This window comes from Girardinichthys multiradiatus, chromosome 20 (assembly GCF_021462225.1).
Source record: "Girardinichthys multiradiatus isolate DD_20200921_A chromosome 20, DD_fGirMul_XY1, whole genome shotgun sequence".
Lineage (NCBI taxonomy): Eukaryota > Metazoa > Chordata > Actinopteri > Cyprinodontiformes > Goodeidae > Girardinichthys > Girardinichthys multiradiatus.
In genome coordinates, this window is record NC_061812.1 from 6,651,018 (window position 1) to 6,671,829 (window position 20,812).

General features: G+C 37.3%; 1 protein-coding gene across 1 annotated transcript in view; it reads right to left on the reverse strand.

The window, feature by feature from the left end:
• Positions 1-14,200, reverse strand: part of LOC124857498 (sodium- and chloride-dependent taurine transporter-like) — a 32,928-nt gene extending 18,728 nt beyond the window's left edge. Inside the window, exons 1-5 of the mRNA XM_047348772.1 lie at positions 13,983-14,200; positions 7,045-7,274; positions 6,811-6,945; positions 413-501; positions 67-212 (exon numbers count right to left, since the gene is read on the reverse strand). Of these exons, the coding sequence (XP_047204728.1) occupies positions 67-212; positions 413-501; positions 6,811-6,945; positions 7,045-7,273 (599 nt within the window). The 5' untranslated portion in view covers position 7,274; positions 13,983-14,200. The remainder of the gene's footprint in view (positions 1-66; positions 213-412; positions 502-6,810; positions 6,946-7,044; positions 7,275-13,982) is intronic.
• Positions 14,201-20,812: the final 6,612 nt, after the last annotated feature.

Sequence of the window (20,812 nt, forward strand, 5' to 3'; positions counted from 1 at the left end):
CAAAGGACATGAAAGCTGTGTGTGGGTATAAAAGTGAGCTGGTATGAAGAACTTTATGTAACTTACTCCCAAAACTCTGTGACGGGGGAGGTAAAGTTGGAGGCGTTGGCGGCAAACCAAATGGATTTGTTCTTGCGGTAGGTGTCCTCAATGCATTGATCTGTGTTCCAGGTCTGCTTGCACTTGGCCCAGGGCAGCTCTGGCTGGAAACACTGAAAGGTAAAAAAGAAAAGCAGGTCTATCAGAGCATGTATTTTGACAGTTAGCCAACTTATTTTCTTTCTTTCCCACACCAGCCTGATCAGGGTTCATAACTGCACATTTGTTTTGATATGCTTTTAGATGAGATTCCAATGCGGCTTTTCTATTAGATAAAAATAAAGAAATAAATGTAATTGTTTTATATCCGTACCTGGAACAAGTAGTAGAGACCCCAGGCGAGGATGACGATGTAGTAGATATTCAGGAGGGATACAATCACAATGGAGGCATAGCCAATACCTGCAAAGGAAGGGTTTAAAATCATGAAACAAAGCAATAGTGAAGAATATGTTGGCTACAGAACTGTAAGATGCAACAAGATGAGTCCATTTCAGTTTAAATAATTAACTTGGCAACTGTTTACAACTAAATAGCAATCATCACGAATTCATGAAATCAAAACACAAAGAATGAAACCTGTGTGTAAAGATAAAGCTGCATGATACATTTTGTGCAATCAGAATATGTTCAGTGTTGGACTTTGGCAACAAACAAGTTGTACATAATGATACTAAGAGAAAAGAAACCTCCTTGTCCACATAAGAGCAATACAAATTTTTTAATATTGCATCCCCAACAAACACATGTAAATACAGAGAAATATCCATGGAGAATATGTGCTCTTAATGTAAGTCTTTAACAATAAAACTGGTTTTTTTTCCAATTTCTAGGTGAAGAAATGGGTGCACTTAGTCATCCAATCCAATACAAATGCTTTATAAATGCCAGAATTCCCATTCTGACCATGCACATTCAGTGCATGGTAATCCTTTTTTAATACTGAAAAGTGTTTGCCCATCTCATCTGCACAAGATAATCCTGTACTCTATTCAGAGAACATATTGTGACCAAGAAGAAATTTCCAATCCCAATCCCTATTCTTGTTCTGTTTCGACGGTCTGATCCATGTTCACAATGATAGACATAGACCAAATGCTGATTTGGGAGGCAGAAACTGAAAAAGCCAGATCCATTTTGTGTTTTAGTTAAAGTCTTGCAACAACTATAAGGGAAAGAAGGGTCACCAACACGTGCTCTGATATAAAAGAGATTTTAAATACAATTGTGTCATTTTTGTTAATTTTATAATAGAATACTTACAGTATATAGTTAAAATGGATATTTATTTCAAACCATTTGCCAGAAAAGCTACCTTGTTCTAAAAACAAAATTGCAAATACAGCAAATAGGATCTATGGAGGCATTACTGTAAGTCATAATGAACAACTCCTACAATGTTTTGGACTGCTTTGGAAAACTACCGTCAAAACTCACATTCAGATTTCAAACATGTTACATAAACAAGCTCTGGATATCCTCAAAGACAGTTTCCTAAAACAGATCCTAAAATTAACATTCAAGATTTGAATCCCAAAGGGGACTAACATAATGTTGTGGAACCCTGCAGGTGAAAAAGATAACATTACTCTGGGGACATTGCAAGTGAAACGCTGAAAGATCTGATTGGAATAATGAACTGGAAGTGCTAGTTGAATTTTAGAAACTGTTTAAGTCCTAAAAGAAAATTACAATACCACTGTGTAAAAAAAGATGACGTGAGATCAAAAAAGTGCTGCATCTGCTGCATTTACCAAGTCAGCAGTTAAACATTTCTTGTTCATAGGTCAAGGTTACCCAAACATTTCTTCAAGTTCTTCAGACATCTGGTGAAAGGTTAGCAGGATTAAATGTTTTCCTTCATAAAAATCATGATGTACAGCATATTTTAACTGTTTCAAGGTCCAGTCAATATCATTTTTCCTTTCAACCTTGAGTGACATTAAATCTATATTTCCTTTGGTCACATACGCTTCATTGCGTCAGTACCAGCCTTGACGCTTAGATAGTAATGAACAAACGATCCTGTCAAGTGTTTCAGTCTTAAGTATTTCCTTTAACATTTTCAAGACAAACAGAAATCCTCCCAAAGTAGAAGCAGGAATTCTGATCACAATGGATTAGAATTTGGGGTAGAGTTCACATAACCACCACAGTCTCAGTAAGTCCTCGTAAGGATATTAAAACAAGCTTTGTGGGTGTTCAGGCACAGCCGACAGAGGCCACTCATCCAAATTAATGTCCTTCAACGTCACCAGCCATCTGTGAGCACCAGTGTGCAAGCGTGTGAGAACAGAAAAGCTTGAATTATAAAGCAGCATCCTCACCCTAGTCTACCATCTGTGTCTTTAGCATGTATATAAATGTGTGAATTACTTCGCCAACAAATCATGTCGTTTAAATCACTTGACCAATTAGCAGCAGCTACATATTCACATTTCTAAACACGGCACCCGTGATATACACACACGTACTTGGATCACATGGGACAGTGCTGATCAAACAAACAGATGCATCTTCCTCCATGATGTCATTTCTTCAGCTCTTTGGGGGCGATGACCTTGGCTGACCCCATTCAGTTTGTGTACATGTGGAGTCAACCCATTTTTTTAATTCCTGATGATTTTATGGAAATAATTACTTGAAGATTTGTCACAACAAGTAAAGGCGCTAAAGCAAGAATTATTGAAGTGTTTCCTGTCATGACATATATGGTGAGACTCTTTGGAGAATCAGGATAAAAGGAAGTACCAACAACATTATCTACTGAGTTATGTATTTTGGCAGCTGCTGAGAATCTGGCAGAGCCCTAATTTCCCATCAGCTATCCTGTAAAATTTTTATTTACTTATTTATTTATTATCAATTCATTTGTCTTTTTAGCATGAATATCAGTCAAAAAACAGATGACAAACTTAAATCCAAACTATTTTATATAGTTTCTGCAAGTGTAATGGTTAGTTGTTGATGACGCTGGCCTCCGTCTAGAATCCAGTGGGTTTTGTGTTTATTTACAGCCAGAGTTTTTCGTATTCTTTCAACTTGATCTTGATCTGTAGCTTTGCAGGGTTCTGGTGGGGTAGAGTTGGGTTTTGTATGTTTTTTTTAACTCATTTTCAGACTATTTTTTTGTTATTATGGTTTGATGAGCCAGCTAACTCTGGCCTATGAGTATTTTTAGGCATCAAAAGGCTCTTTGTTAGCAGTAGTCTTTTACAACACTACAATTTGTTTCCATATTCGTTTTTTGTTCTTTACTTATAATCCCTATCCTTTTGCATAGCAAACATCTTTGTCATGGTACTTTCCTTGTTTGAGTGTCTTTCCTCCCACCCATAAAAATCTCAGGCATACTGTCCACCTCCCTAAATCTAGTTCTGCTGTTGGTATCTTCCATAAAAGGGAGTTCTTGTTCTCCAACTGCCCCAGTAATACATGCAGGGCAGGAGGTTGAACTGAAGTGAACATTTTCTTACAATGTAATCTAGGCTTTCTAATTGTTTAACTATTTGGACTAATATTTGAAACACCTCGATTGTTTTTAACTAGATTTGCATTTGTTCTTATGTATTTTTACTATAAACCAACCTGACATGACTTCTGTTGTGACTTTTTTGTTACTATTGACCCTGAAAATTTTGAATTCTTCTTGAATTCTGTTTTTTTGCTCTGTTCACATTTTTTGGCTTATTCAGGAACTGATATCAGTAATTTATGCATATCAGCTCGACCTGCTGCAAAATATACAGCCACGGGCATCTCTTTAACCTGTCATCTGGTAAGAATGTTGGCTCAGACACAGTAAAATAACATCCACTTTGTTCATTGGTTGTTTTAGTTCACACATTGTGATACCTTTGTTAACTAGCTATTAGCAATCAGCAATCTACAGGTCAAAAGACACATATTGTTGGCTAACTTTAAAATTAATAATTTGTACTTCCGCAAAATGTAATAATGTAATCATTAATATTTGGATTAACTGTTTCCCCATGCTTTACAGGTTGATTTAATGACTCTTTTCCCAGTTGTTTTTTTTTCCTCATTCCGACACATTTAGTTTGTGCTCTCTGTCTGGCTGCCTTTGCGCCGCTCCTTCTCCCATCTTTATCATTCCATCTGTCGGCTGCTCAGATCTCACCACCACCCTGCTTTTTTCTTCAGAGCTCTCTCTGATGTGTTGCTGTCCTGTTGCCATAGAGATGTGTAATTCAGGACACTGCGTACACGTCTCATGTCAGAGCGTGTGTGTATATGTTTGTGTGTTCGAGACAGCCACAGGATAATATGTTAGAACGTGCAGATAAAGCGGGAATTGCATTTGTGAGAGTGTAGTCAAAATATGTTAATCTTATTTTGCTGGCAGTGAGAGAAGCTGGTTAGGGAAAGCAAGGGCCAAGAGGGAGGAAAATACTATTAAATATGTGCAGTCAAAATGGAAGAGATGGGGAGAACATAGGCAGAGAAAGGTTATACTTAAAGATGACTTGATCAAATATCACAAGACTCCTCAGAGCCATAAGTGAGCTTTATGGGAAGATGAAAAAGAAAGAGAAGGTGAGATCTGGAGCAGGTTAAGGCAAAGAACAGGCCCCATTGTGTAGGTGTATCAGTGCAGCCTTGGTTGTTGCCTGGTGACGGCTGCTGGGCAAAGTCTCAGCTCTCTTATTGGAGAAGAATCTGGAGTGACTCAGCCATTCCTCTGTCAAAAACACAATAAGTGTGGAAAAAAATCTGAATCTTAATCAAGAAGGATAAGTAGATGTTAAATGGGCAAAGCAGCGGCTGGCAAAGTGAAGTAATGTTTGATCAGTACCAAGCAAAACATGCCACAAATCCACACAACGATTATTAATTAAAGATAAACCTTTAAAAGGCAATTGCTTTTTCACTCTTGTGGGTTCACTGAACATCAAATTCATAAGTCATCAACGCTGAGTGTGTAAAAAGATGGATCATTTGCACATGGGTAGCTTTTGTATTGAAGGTTTTAAAATTGACAAAACATGAGAAGACCACTTGGCTGTCACAAAGTAAATGTCCCAAATCATGCATGCGTAACTGTTGCAATTAAATAAGCAAGAAATCTAAATTCATAGGTATTTAAACTGTTTTGGAGGTCTACATACACTGTTCTGCTTCCCACTGTAATGTAAAGTTACCATTAGAGGAACTGAAATTCAAGGTCTTTCCATAATGGATCCCTTTTCAGTCATGTGATAACATATCTTATTCATCATCATACTGCAGTTTCAGGTCATAAGATTACATTTAAGAAAAAAATCACTTCTAAAGAAAGTTTACATATTTTCATAAACTATTTGGTCTATTGCCTCTAACCATTAAGACAAAAACAATGTCTGTTGTTGCAACACAATAATCCAATAATTTAGTTGTTTTTTTTAGACGTTACAGATAGAATATTGAACTTGATATGAATTTAATAAAAAGGATTCAACTTAAGTTAATAAGTTTAAGTAGCCACTCAAGTATTCTAAGTACTATTGTTCAACACAACAGGGAGGCAGTCATGGACTGGAGTTAGTGAGTAGACATAAAGTAGTGGGCAGGACATTTAGCACTCCATTGTAAACCTCTTTCACAAAACTTTTCTGTTGTAAACCTGCAAAGAAGACCCCCCTTCATGGCGCTGGTGGCTCAGTTGCTAGAATGTGGACACTATGTTGAGAGGCTACAGTCCTCGATACGGTTGTCCTGGGTTCAATTATAAGTCCCAGTCCATTTGCTACATGTCTTCCCCTTCTCTCTCCACCCTCTACCCTGTCTGATTACTTTACAATAAAGGCCACGCACAGCTGTAAGTTTTTAAAAAAATAAAGCCAGTATTGCGGGACAACAGGAAATGTTGTGCGAAATTGACCTATGCAGTACGCATAAAATCTGTTTCTAAAATCTCCTCATACTATTTTTTTCTAAACAATAATGGCAGACGAACTCAGTGTCGTTATCCTGTTGCTACCAAATACCTCAAATTGTAATTTATATCTCACCTTTTTACTCTTCTCATTTAAAATGCTTTGAGTCCTGTCCTGCAGCCGGCATACCCCTATACAAACCAGCCGATGCTGGTCTATGACTACCTAACTAGGCGAGCTAGGGGTTAGAGAGCTAAACCGACTTCTGTCTCAGTCGCTGCATTGGTCTTTCCACAAAACACATGGAGGTGGCAGAAAGGTGCCTATGTTGACGTTTTAGCGCTGCCTGTGCTTTTTACATGTACATGGTCATTGGGCATGGCAGGTTTGAATAAATGATTCTTAAAAAATTGTTAAGGAAGATGTAAGGAAAAAGTTCAGAAGCTTTTCTAGCAGTGTAGTCTAGCCAAATATTAGTTAAAAAATGGAGGCCAATGCTAAACTTTTCAAATGCTTCAAAGAGACGCCATGATTCTAAAACCAGAAAGCGTTGATTAGTTCCACCATGCAACTGTTTCTAAGGTAATTTTACTAACATTTAAACCAGCTGTCCATTCAAACAATCAATTAAAAGACAGCTTTGCCAATTTCAATCTTAAATTATAGTGGTAAGATATAAGGAGTTCTCATATGACAAAATAAGAGAACACCTTGAGCACAGGAAGGGGATATACCCATCTTCATCCATAATTTCAAACATCCTTTTTAGAATTAGGATTTTCTTTAAATGCCCATATGGGCTTTTACTGACTGGACTTAATGATACAATACATACCAGTAAAGATTGGACAAAGCTTCTCCCAGCAGGTGATGCCACCTTCAGAGGTGAACTGACCAAGGGCAACCTCCAGGAAGAACACTGGCAGACCTCCGCCAAACAGGAAAATGAAGTAGGGGATGAGAAACGCACCTAGAAATGGAGACGAACGACACCTCATATAGATAAAAGTACATGGTAATTCAGCAGAATGATTTTCAAATATGTGTGGCCAGCATTTCATAGGCTTACCTCCACCATTCTTATAGCAGAGGTAAGGGAAACGCCAAACATTCCCTAAACCCACAAAGCCGCCAGCCACAGACAGGACAAAGTCCAACTTGCTGGCCCACTTCTCCCTCTGGGGGTGCTTGCCCTCTGCCTCGTCTTCAGGCCGAGTGCCAGGGCTCTTACCAGGAGATGGCTTCAAAGTGTCCTTATGGAAATCTTTGAGACACTGAAGTTTCTCTTTTTGTGCCATTCTGTGGAAAGAAAACACCGAAATTTAAGCATTACTTAGTATTAAAATCATTGAAAGTAGAGCAAACGGTAATCAATAAATTCAATGTCACTTGGATTTTCTCTGCTCCGCATTAAAACTAAAGACACCCAGTGTCTTTAGTTTCTCTGCTCCGCATTAAAACTAAAGACACACAGCTTGTGGCACACTGGGTGTCTTTAGTTTTAATGCGGAGCAGAAAAACTAAAGACACTGGGTGTCTTTAGTTTTAATGCGGAGCAGAGAAAACTAAAGCTGTGGTCTACAGCAAAACCAATTCACATAATCTAAAAAATTACTAGTAGAGAACGTTCATTCCATCCTATATGTGAATACTGAAATCTTTCTTAACCATCCTAAATTAAAGAAAAAAAAAGTTACAGACTGCTGCTAACAAACTTGGAAATGTTGAAAACCCCCATTTAAAGTCTCCAGAATGATTTTTCAAGACCACTACTGAAAAAAAGCAGTTACAGGGAAACATTTATAGTGCCAGTAATTTAATCTGCAAACACTTAAACTTAAGCTATACCTTTGAAAGAATGGATTCCGGTTGTTTCATTATTATTTCACTTTTTAGATCTCCATTCACAGTGGTAACAATGATATTGTAATTGTTCTGCTTTGTTTTATTTTCTGTTTTTTTCTATACTGCTGAGGTCTGAGTGGAAACCGATAATTACTGACGCTGCTTCAGAGCATCCTGCAACACTGTCATTACCCAACCACAAATCCACATTCTATCACTGAATTGATTTTTAATGGCAAATTAAGAAGATATTTATTTACTACCATTGTTAAATCTTTCTGTTTAAAACATACTATTTTAGATACCATGTTATTTCTTAATATCTCTATATAATCTCAATATTTTAGATGTTTTTACAGAGATGAGAACAAATTTAGACTTTAATGCACCACTGTGCTTCTGCCTTCAACCCTTCCTTATTTGTTCTGCAAGAAATGTGAAATCCGAAGAAACAAAGTAATCATGGTCAAGAACTACATCTGTAAATTTCCACCCAATGACAACTGTGAAGGAGAAAGCGAAAGTCAGGAAAGAGACAGACATACTTAACAGTCAGCACATGTCTCCAATTGTGGAAAATGTCACATCCTTATCTTTATTCATCTTGCCAATTGTTGTTGCACCCTCACCATTACTACCCATTTCTCTCATTCATTCTCTCTAGATATGACTTGATGATAAGGACACATTTCAGAAAAATCCCTCATGCTGTTTGCCTATACAAGTACATGTAAGATTTATTAATAGCTGATGCATAAAATTATTGCATATTTTGAACAGATGAAACCCCTACAAAACTGGCTATATTAATCACATTCTTCATCGTCACCGAATATTACCAAACAGCATTTGTTTGCAGTTGAATGTCGTAAGTGTGGGTGCATGTGCTTGTAAGCACGTGTCAAACACTTCCTGCTTTAGGAAATACTAGACTACATTATAAGTGTGGTAAACGAATGGTAATATTCCAGTTTGTGACATAATAGATTTCTATTAAAACATCACATTTCTCATGCAGCTGAATCAAGTTGTAATATAAAGTATATAAAATCAGAACCGAATTATTTCACACTGTTTACACATTCTTTTTAAAATGGTTTGTGAATGGTTAAGCTTTTACTCTGTTTTAATATTTTTAAATTCAAAAACAGGATGCCAAAGATAGCATGCAATCAGTAGCTTCAAAGCTAGTACTAAAGAGCCGTTCCATAGTTTTTTTCCCTTTTAATTGAATTTGAACTGCATTTGACCATCTGTAGTTTAAAATCTAATTTACGTACATTAATTATACCCTGAACTGAATAATTCTATACTGAAAAGCAATTTATTTAAACACTGTTTGAGTTGTGAAACTTTTATACTATTTTTGAAGACAAAACAAAAATAGATCAATTGTTAACATTAAGACCACCTTTGACAAGGTCCTACCTAAAAAAGGCACTACATAGAGAAGACAAATCTGTAAAATTATTCACCAATTTCAGATTTCTAAAACAACAGTTTGTTTTTAAAACCTTTAATATATTTGTGAACATAGAATGTGCAACAATGAGGGGCTCTTAGTTGTGTCAAATACTCCCATAACATTATAATTTAAAATTACACTGCTGGATGAAAAGTCCCAGAGGCCCAGAACTTACTGGAAGGTTTCAGGACCAATAGACATTTTCATATAACTGATTAAAATCACTATGTACATTTTTAAATGTCACTTGCAGAAGTTTATAGAAAAAAAAACATGAAGTTACACAAAGTCAGAGAATGTGTAAGAACTTTGAAAAGAAAGACTAATAATGACTTATTGACAACACTATGTAAATATTTTATAAAGGCAGATGATTGCAAAAACTGTAAAAATAAGTGTAAAAAAACATTTTACTCTATTCTGCTCACTCTCTCAACCCTTATATTTGGGATGTACGATATATTAACATTTACATCGGCATCGGTCGAGGATAGCCATTTTTTTTTTATTTATCAATCCCATAAGCGGGCTGCATGGTGGCGCAGTTGGTTGCACTGTTGCCATGCAGCAAGAAGGTCCTGGGTTCAATTCCCAGCCTGGGGTCTTTCTGCATGGAGTTTACATGTTCTCCCCATGCATGCGTGGGTTCTCACCAGGTACTCCAGCTTCCTCCCACAGTCCAAAGACATGCCTGTTAGGTTAATTGGTCTCTCTAAATTGCCCTTAAGTGTATGAATGAGTGTGTGTGTTGCCCTGCAATGTACTAGCAACCTGTCCAGGGTGTACCCCGCCTCTTGCCCATAGACTGCTGGAGATAGGCACCAGCTCCCCCATGACCCACTATGAAATAAGCAGTAGAAAATGACTGACTGACTGATCCCATAAGCAAAACTGGGCAGATATCATTAACCAATGCTTATTTTCATCTCGTTTGTTTGTCTGTGTGATTCTGGACGGGGAGGGGATAGGGTTGGCCATGTGGTATTTGTTTGAACTAATCCTGCTTGGAAAGTCTTGTATCAATGCACTCAGTTAAGAGCTCAGGCCATACTCCAGGACCTAGGTATTAATTGCCCTGTGCTCTGTGTTTGGGGTGTTTCTGAGATCAAACTGGACTGGTGAGTCTGGATTGGATTATGAAAGCTTCAGAACCAAGCCACAGATACCCATTTCTCAGCCAGATAACTTATATAACTCACTCTCCTATTTTAAGACCATGTACCTTTCACTGAACTGGCCATCTATTACATGCACTCATCCATTGCTATCTTCCCCTCCCCCCAACCCTCTCCACAATGTCTTCATTTAACTGCCTGTATTGCTTCCTTCTTATTTTTAAATTGTGTTTTAAAAAGTCAATATAGTGCATTTTAATTTTGCAAACAGACCATTTAGGTTTTTCAACTAATTAAGTTAGAAGCTGTTATTTGAGTAACCCTATTCCAGTCTTCAGTGATACAGATGTGCAAATTGGGATCCAACTGAATAAAAGACTTTACATTTTGGAGTCAAATGATACAAACCAATTCCCCCAACTGGGAAACTAATTCTGAGACACACCCAAAAATGTGAAAGATGGCTCCATTCCTTCAACTGTTCTCCCCGAAATCACCTCACTTTGCATCCCTACTTACTGCAGCTTCAGTGTACATACTCTGAAGCATCCACAAACTTAATCTTGTTTTATTAAACATTTATTTTACAGCAGCTGAAAGTGTAACAGGGAAAATAAAGACATTACAGAGATAATCTTGAGAATCAGATGGAGCGCAGATAATAGTGAAGGAATGCAAAAATCTATGGGGGAAGGTGATCTCTACTTTAGTTACTAGGAAGCAAAGATTTCAAAAAAGGTGACAGATTGCATGAAGAATATTGCAATATCAACTTGTACTAAAAAAATGAGAGCAGTTTTCTGTCAAATGTAATTTGAAAACATTGTTGCATAAATGATTGAGCAAGTATGGGAAAACAATAATAGGAAGTATGGGAGAAATAAAACCACTCTCTGGTATCTAATAGTTCAACATTAACATCTTTACAGATATTTAATGAATGAGTATTTTTACTACTATAAGTTTTAAATCAACCAAACATTAAAATAGTTGGGTTTTTTTCCCCATAAACTGACTTGGCATGTTTAGTTTTAGAATTCCTGTTACCAGAGCATACAGTGCCATAAAATCACTGACTTATTTAAGCAACATTTTATTCAACCATACATTTATTCCCCCTTAGATCGTATCATGGACAAAGTATCAGACACAAACTTGTAGTTTGGGAAGACTGCATGAACACATGAACACTGCACATGTCTTAAAGATAACCAATATCTGCTCACGGAGACCATAAGAGATGCAAAGCAACATAAAATCAATTTATTTGGTTTGCATGGAGGTGATGTTTAGCCTGAACTCAGACATCTTCCATTTTAGAATGTGGTTTTGCTGACTAATATAACCTATGAATGTTAAAACTCTCAACTAAACAATTTATTTAGTTTCTGAAATTTAAAATCACTTCCAACTTAGTTTCCTCTAACTAGGCTACTGCCTCCACCAAAAAGGTGGAGTTATTGTAACCTTCTAGCCCCATATATACATGTTACACAGCTTTGTTCATTCGCATTCAACTTTAAGCTATTTTTTTTCCTTGCAAAAACAATTAATGATTTACTAAACTACAGCGGACAAACTATTTACAGACACACTTATTTTTTCACCATTCTGTGCCAAACTGTATGCCGTCTATCATCCTGAGGTATGAGAACATGAGAGTAACTAATATTGCTTCTAATAACATTTTGATGGTTGCTAATTGTCGTCTTTACTACTCTACATTCAGCTGCCAAGTAAAACAACATCTTTCAAAGCCACAACATCCATAAATATAATCATACAAGATTAATGGGGCAGCTCTAATTTGAGAGCCAGAGCGGGTCAGTGATTCACGTCAGTTAATATGTACAGCAGCAGTGAAGACGGAGCCTAATGTGAGCAGCTGATGCAAATTAACTCAGTGGTGTTTCTCTTTGTAGTGTTGGTGTAAATTGTCAATTGTCATTTAAAGAGAAAAGACTCTAGGAATGAAGTAACATTCCTGGCCAAGATTTCACTTACACACCCACTTTCCACAAACCTCAGGTTACACACTTAATGAATTATTTAACAGCAAACAAGTCTTACGTTAATGTAGAAGCTTTCAGCTCCAGTTGGGCAAACAGGAAGACAGACAAAACAGGAGCAATTACTCAGAGACTACAAACCCTCGGTATGTTTCTTTGTGGTCATTTCAGCCCAGACATATTAGATGTGCATCTTTAAACACACACTTTCTCTTGAAACAGAGGCAAACAAATTCTAAGGGACCTTAATCCAAACAATCTCCAAGATCACCATAGTGTTTGGAATCATAAGGCCTTAAAAGGAGTCAGAGGGGTTTTATATACTCTGGCCAGGAAGGTATTAATGATTCATGACATTCTTAAGATCAGTTACAGCTTTAACAATTAAATATCAAAAGACAATAAAAGATTGACAACATTCATAAATTTGACTGCTCAAAGCTATCTGATCCTGAGGAGGGCATCATGCTTCATGCTCTCTGGATCCAAGATCATAACCTTCAGATTTGACAACACCTCATCAGCAATCTAACTTTGAAACATTTGCACGGCACTCAGGATGCTTTCCAAGTTGATCCTAAAATGGAATCACCTGCATTGGTTCTGAAACCAAAATGCACAGCCTCTCTGTAAGACCTTTATCTTTTCTCTCTCTTATCAATCTCAAGAATCAGGAAACTACACACAAACTCAAACAAAAAATCCTAGTCCACTTTTCAAATGGTGTTTTAAAGAGTGAAGGCAAACTGTTCAAATACACGGTTTATTATGAGGAATAAACACAAGTGTTGTGCATAAAGAATCGAAATTGTAGCATTTAGATAAAAAACGTATCTGATAAAAAGAGGAAATTAAAGAAAGCAGGAAGCAAGACAAAAAGGTGGAGAGGGAGGCGGTTAGGACGGAGGCAGCGCTCGTTGCTCTCAGAGCGACACAGAAGCATCTCCGCCTTCTCAGTGTGCTGAGCGCCTCACTTCCCCTTTTCAGAGCAGCTAAACAACGGAACTAAAACAGTCAGTCATATGAAGCACGGCAAGCCAAGATTAGAAAATGGTTAAAAAAAAAAATTAAAAGAGCGACGGGGAAATTTTTGCGGCCGACGGTTAACTTTATCTTTCAATAAACACTTACAGGCAAATGTACACATTACAAATGCAAACCTGTTAAATTAAAGTGCGCTGCGTTGAATACAGAGATATAAGAGGAAATGCAAATTCACCAGCAAAACCTTGCTAAGCGCAAGGATCAATGCCACAGAGAGCAGCCTCCACGCTTGACAAAGAAAAACATCCCTGCATCCACGCAGTTCCCGCAAAAACGCAACTAAACAGTCTGAAACGGCACCGTAGTATCTGAGTTTGTCAGTAATTACTGCAAATAAACTTTTTCTGTTTTTGCTCTTGGTTCACAAAGAAACCCGTTTCCATTCATATACAACAGAGTTAGAGATGCGTTTAAATTTGACATCCAACAACAATGTCCCTTTAAAATGAATAAAACTAACATGATCATCCCTCTCATCTTAATTTTTAAATGGGTGTGTGGGTTGTTTTTTTTTGTTTGTTTTTTTTACCTGCTACAATGATGTGATGTTTTCTATTATTTTGTCCTTTTAATGTCCCTTGCCCGGTTAGTCTTGTCCGAGTCCTCCCGTATCCGTGAGAGTGACTGAAGTGTGGACGCGTCGGAAGCTTATATTTTACCCTATTTATAAGCTTCTCTTTCTGACCTTTGTCTCTTAAAACTGGGGGACCAGAGACATCAGCGGCAATGGAAAATCACCGGCCTGCCTCCTCTGAGCAACAGGAAAGCGGTGATACTGATGCGTTCACGGACAGCTGCCAGCCTCAGAAATGTTCCAAAGTGCGCACTTACCAGAGAAAGGAACGCCACAGTTCATTGCGTTGGATTTTAATGCGTTATGTTTTTTGTTTTTTCTTTGATTCGTGAACGAACAGATTCAATAAATTCTTCTTAAATAAAGGAAAATATATATTTGTGAAGAATCTACAATTTGATCAAAGCCCTGCTATTTCCTGATTTATAAAAAAGTCTGGTGCTGTGTTTATCTTATAACTTCAAACCGTGGTCTATTCTTTCTGTTTAATCCCACAGTAAACTTTGCCAAACGGGTTTAAATAAATCTTCGTCCACATATTTTGAACTCCCATTGTAAATAATGGACTTTACGAGCAGTACCTTAACGCAGCAATACGGATATTTAAAGGAACATTCCCACACCACCTTAGAGAAAAATAATAGGTACTATACATGAAATGGTTTTAGATGACAATAAAATGTAACTTAAAGTACGTTTTTCTTTTTTTTATTGTCTTCTCCTCTTCTTAGGAAGACAGTGGGGTGGTTGCGGTTGCTATACAACAGAGGAAAAAGTAGACGTTCCCTTGCTGCCCAGCTGACTTGAATACATTAATGGCATGACAGGTAGGGCTACAGGACAATACAGAAATATGTAATACCCTTGGTTAAAATTGTGATAGTTTGAAATGGGAGGGGGCGCATTGGTGGGGCAGGCTAACCAAATGCAGAAGCTACAGTCCTCAACAAAGTTGACAATTGTGCAAAGCAGTAATCAAAGCAAAAGGGGGCTATGTTGAAAAACCAATAATATAAATAATGTTTTGAGTTATTTCACAATTTATTGTTTGCTACATAGATGTTTGTATGTTTGTTTTATAGTTTTGATGTCATCACAAAGTATCTGTACTGTAGAAAGTAGCAAATAGAAGGAAAAGCTGTGCCAAAACCTTTTATCTTTCCAGGAACAGGAAGTCTGTTGACAGGGAGCATTAACCTCTGCCCTAAAACTCTTCAAACACCATGCTTATCTCGAGCCCTTGACTGGACTGGAGCTATGTCACTTTTTTCAGCCCCTATCTTACAGCTTTGTTTTCCCTGCCTGTATAGAATTACTGAGACAAACTTTCTAAATGTGTGTGGTATTCAAAAGTTAATGCAAGCATTTTAAAAATTCAGTGTTTAATCTGAGGGGCAGCATATATAAATTCCTGATTAACAAATTTCTGTGTGTTCAACAGATAATATTTACTGTTTATTTTTATTTGACAAACTAAGCAGTCTTCCATTCATACTCCTGAGGAAATTTAGGGATTCCCCTCCCGAAAAAACCATTTATTTCAGATGACAGATTTGAATATTTCCAAAAAACAAATACAGCTGATCAGACAAAACATTATGAAATAAAAACAGAATGCACACAGAATAATGAAAAACTGACGTTACACTTTTCATGTACATATTTATGTGAAAAACATTAGGGTACTATATAAAAGCCTGTGTGCTTTTCTTTGCATATTTGGACATATTAACTCGCTTAACCTGCTTGAGACAGTGAAAATGAGAGTGGACTTCCAGAGAAAACCCCCTACACTCATTTCCCTTACCATCCTCAGCAACACACAGTGTCTACTGTGTATCACCTCTAGGTTCCCAGAAACCACCCTTGCTTGTACAAGTCTGAAAAAGGGCACAAACAATGTACAATTTTATGTTTACGTCCTCACTTTAGACTGCTCAGATCATCCTTCCATCCATTTTCTATACCCAGTTCTTTCAGGGTCACAAGGAAGCTGGTGCCTATCACCAGTGGTCTACGGGCGAGAGGCGGGGTACACTCTGTACAGGTCGCCAGCCCATCGCAGGGCAACACAGAGACACACAGGACAAACACCCATGCACACAACCATTCACACCTAAGGGCAATTGAAAGAGACCAATTAACCTAAGAGTCATGTTTTTGGACTGTGGGAGGAAGCTGGAGTACCCGGAGAGATCCCACAGGGAGAACATGCAAACTCCATGCAAAAAGAGTCGAATCCAGGACCTTCTTGCTGCAAGGCAACAATGCCACCAACTGCACCACTGTGCAGCCAGTGCCCAAATCAATAACATGCATATCTAGACAGATGTGCAAGGAGGAAAACTTTGTTGCATAAAAAACACAAAGGCCAGATTGAAGATTACTACAGAGAACATAGTCTAACAGGACTTCTGGAATAATTTACCTAAGACAGATGAGACATGGGAACAGAGGACGTTCTTGGCTTAAACCAAATGCTCCATTCCAGGAAAATAACTTTACATTAACTGTGTGATGTTCTCCCTGTTTGGGGTTGTCTTACTACAGCAGGACCTGGCCAGGTCACAATCACTAGAATCTACTGTGTATCACTGGGTGTTTTAGTATGGCTTCACCAGCAGTCACATAACAGGGAGTCTTAACCTTTTCCTCAGTTCTTCGTACTTTGTGTTAAATGAGTTAAATAAGATTAATTCTTCCTTCAATTCAATTTCTTTTTTCAGAGATAAAAGACTTACAAAAAAACTTCATTTTATTGGTGAGTCCTAGTTTTTTAAATACAACTGAAATACTCAACCTTTTTATGAAGGGTTTTGAAAGTTATTTACACATTAATGTTATACATTATATACATGTTGAATGCCCAATTTACAAGAACACAAACCTAAAGAAATGCTAAGCCTTGATTTTATATGAACTAATTTAAACATTTGTGAATTTGACTTACTTTTTATTTTATTTTACAGTCTACTAAGATTGTTCACACCTTTGAAAAAATAAGATCAGTAAACTTTCAGCCAGCATTGTAAATCTGAAAAAGTTGTAGTTCACAACATTAAGAAATCTGTTCAGCTCCCAAAATCCCAGGGACAAATCAATACTTAACATAAAGACTGGTGTAGAATATAATCAATAAAATTGAGTTCAGGCTAGAATCATCATGCAGTGACCTGAAAATTAGCTTTAAATTTTGATTAGAACACAAATACTAAAATATAATTTTTTCTTAAGATTTTAGTTTCTCTTATTTAGCTTCATTATTTTGGACAATTCAATCTGAAAAGACTCACAAAGAAAGGGATGGCAATTAGAAAAGTTTTAATGATGAGAAATTACATGGTTATTTCTTTGGCGCTCCGACCTGGGAGGAAGACATGAATGCTGAGAATGACATGAGCTAAGATGAACATTTGTAAGGCTTAGATTTAGAGATGTCTTCCCCCTGATCCGACACTGGTGGTGGATTGGCGGCCAGGGATCGAGGAAGCCAGGAGTAGATGTGAAGGAAGATGGTGGAGGTGGGGTTGAGGAGGGATGAGCTCAGCTGACAGGCGAGGATTAACACAGCTGAAGGTCCTTTAAAAACAAGGCGTCGGAAGGTGATTGGATGGAGAATCAGGCAGACAGGATGCTGATTGGAAGGCCGGGAGACACACAGAAGAGTCATTGGAAGGTGGAGGCGGTGAAGGTGAGTCTTTCATTCTGAATTTTCGTTTAAACTCCATATTCAAGCTGTAAAATGCAACTTTAAGTATGCACTTTAGGTACTTTTATTGCCATCTATTTACTGAACAATGAACCCAATGACCCGACACGCACAACATTCTACAGAGGAAATAACATGCCAGAGAAATTTATTTGGCCTACTCTTGATAATTCTTATTTAACCAAACCTTTGAGGAAAATACATTAAGAGTACAATTTCCACATTCTAAAGTCATATTTTAAGGGCCTTTGGTGAAATAGCAGCCAGTTATACTTTGCTTAGAATCACAAAGCCTGTAACAAACTAAACCAGCCCTGCTGTCTTTCATATGGCTGAGAGTTTATCTCAGCAGCCCCCATTTAGACATATTTTTTATGACTTTGTTACACTTTGTTCCTCTCGCTTCAGCTCTGACGTCTGTAAAATGCTATGATTATATACTGCTATATTTTGACTTCCTTTATTGTTTTGGTGTCATATTAGCAGTCTTTGGTTTACCGTATGTTTGCTATTCTGCTTTATTCCTATTTTGTTTATCTTTGTTTCACTCTATCTCTATCTTTATAATGTGAGTACATTATTATTTTTAGTATTCTTTGTCCCTGTTATGTGTCTGGTACTTGTGTTTCCCACGTGTTTTTGAGGTGCTATTATTTTCTTGCTAAAGGCCGGAGCATTGGCTTTTCTTTTTCTTCTTTAGTTTAATTGTTTATTAGGACTTGGACAAAGAACTGTTGTTGTGAGATGTTTGTCCTTCTGAGCTTGCTGCTGTTTTGTTTAGCAACTGTCTTGGGTTGGGAGAGAGAAGAGGGGGGATCCGTAACTGCCAATATTAATTTCGCAACTTTTAAGAATCTAGGAAATAAAAGTGCTGGTGACTTAGTTTCATTGCTCAACTCACTAGGTTTATGCAATCAGTTTTCATTACATTTCTCTAAACATGCAGTATGACTAACTGCCATAACTTAATGAGCAGGAATGAATGTAAAGGGTTTAAACTACAGGAGAAAGGTATTTTCCCATCTTAGGCATCTTAGGACCAAGATAGTTTTAGAAACCCTTATTTGCAGCTCTGATTCTAATTGGTTGTTGTCACATTGGTCAGGTCAATGTTTTTATTCCTCTTTTGAGGCCAAGAATTGGGGTGTCTCAGTTTTTATTAGCCACAACATCCCATTTCAGTCTCACAATTTGGTTTCAGATAAATACGAATGGTATGTAATTGTCTTAGGCAAACTACTGTATACAATAAATTAGTAGCTTTAGTCAACATATATGGCCCAAATGTGGATGATGGAGTGATGGAGTTTTTTTTTTTTTTTTCAAATTATTATTTTCTTTGCAGCGGGATCTATATACACACTATTTTATTGGGGGGGATCTTAATTGCTAATTGCTAATTCCTGTTCTAGACTGATCCTCTGACATTCCAGCACACGCAGTAAGTCAGCCAGCCTTATGATTTCCTTTCGGAGTTTGGTGTCAGCGATATCTAGTGTTTCCTGCATCCTGCTGACAGGGAATATTTGTTCTTCTCACTGGTTCATCACAAATATTCTATAATCGATAACTTCCTTGTTGATGGTGAACTTAGCTCATTTTACGCACTTATCTGACTCCAATAAATAACATCAGTGAGCATAATATTTTATAATGTAAGATTTGGGGATTTTATAAGTATCTGAACAATTCATCATAATACTTTATTACCCAGAGAAACAAAGTGATTCCTTCACTTTTTACAGCTGTGTCACTGAAACATCACCTAGACCTTGTGTTTTGGATAATTGTCATGTTTGAATATCTGAGTACATCACATGTGCAGGTGATGGGTACACATTTTCCTTCATAATTGTCTGCTAACATGCTGCATTCATTTTGCCATCAATTTTCCTGTAGCCTGCAGCTCATATGTCCCCAAATCTGCATTTTGTCTGTATTTCACAGTAAGAAATGTGTTTTCACTGTGACACTTTACCAAATTTTGCATTCATGATTGTGTCCCTAAAGTTCACCAAATAATTGTTCTAGATTTCTTGTTTCTGTGCTGTTTGGCATATTGAAAGCTGGCTGGTCTGTGGTTTTGGCATAAAAATGATTATTTTACTCATGGATTTGCCATAAAGTCCATTTATTCTTTAAGTGCCTTCTTATTGTAAACCCTGAAACAGCCACCCTGCTTTTGTCCAGAGTCCTGAACATCAGTTGAGGTCAGTTTTCTTTTTCTTATTTTTTTGTTTGTGTGTGTATCTCATCAATAAAACATCTCTAGGATATGCAAAGTTTTGATCAGGGTTGTTTGGGTAGTTTCTGCTGTCATCATGAAACTGCAAACAAATTGTTGAATAATAAAAGACTCTACCTAAACATTAGCTATACGTAAAAGGAAATTTTTTGTATCATCATTCTAAGATTTTGAGAAATGACCAAAGGATCTGAAACTCTGCCAGGCTATGTAAAGATATGTAAGTCATTTGTTAATGGGTATGAAATGGAAGTGGGAAGGGATGAAATAGAGCACTAATTGGTGATGGGGAGAGCTGACCTAGAGTTTTTTTGCCCGACACCTTCTAAAATTGTTGTGCTGCGGAAATCTTTTTATTTTGGTTGCTCTGATCCTGCTTCTTGGTTTAAAGTTTGCATTAATGATTACAATTTTTAAGATAAACATTTACAAGTCTGATTCCTTCATCTGTACCCCTTTTAGTCCACAATCAAAACCTCTGTGTTCTCACAGAAGACTTATCCTGTAATGGATTCTGTCACTGATCTTTAGCCACCACTTTCTTTAGTACCAGAGGTTGATGCTGATTTGAAACCATGAAACAGCTTTATTAATGGAGGGAAATGCACCACATATCAGGCCAAAATAATTGTTGCTGCTACATTCTCATCAAATCACAACGTGCACAATTCTGCTGTATCAGAACATTACCACAGCAACCCTAAGTTTTACTGTAAACGCTCTGCTTTATCTGTATGTGTGTACTCAGGTAGGACTGCAGTTACACAATGGACAAGAACACAAGGTATCACTAGCAATGGGAACATTAGCAACATCTGTCAGTTTATGGAA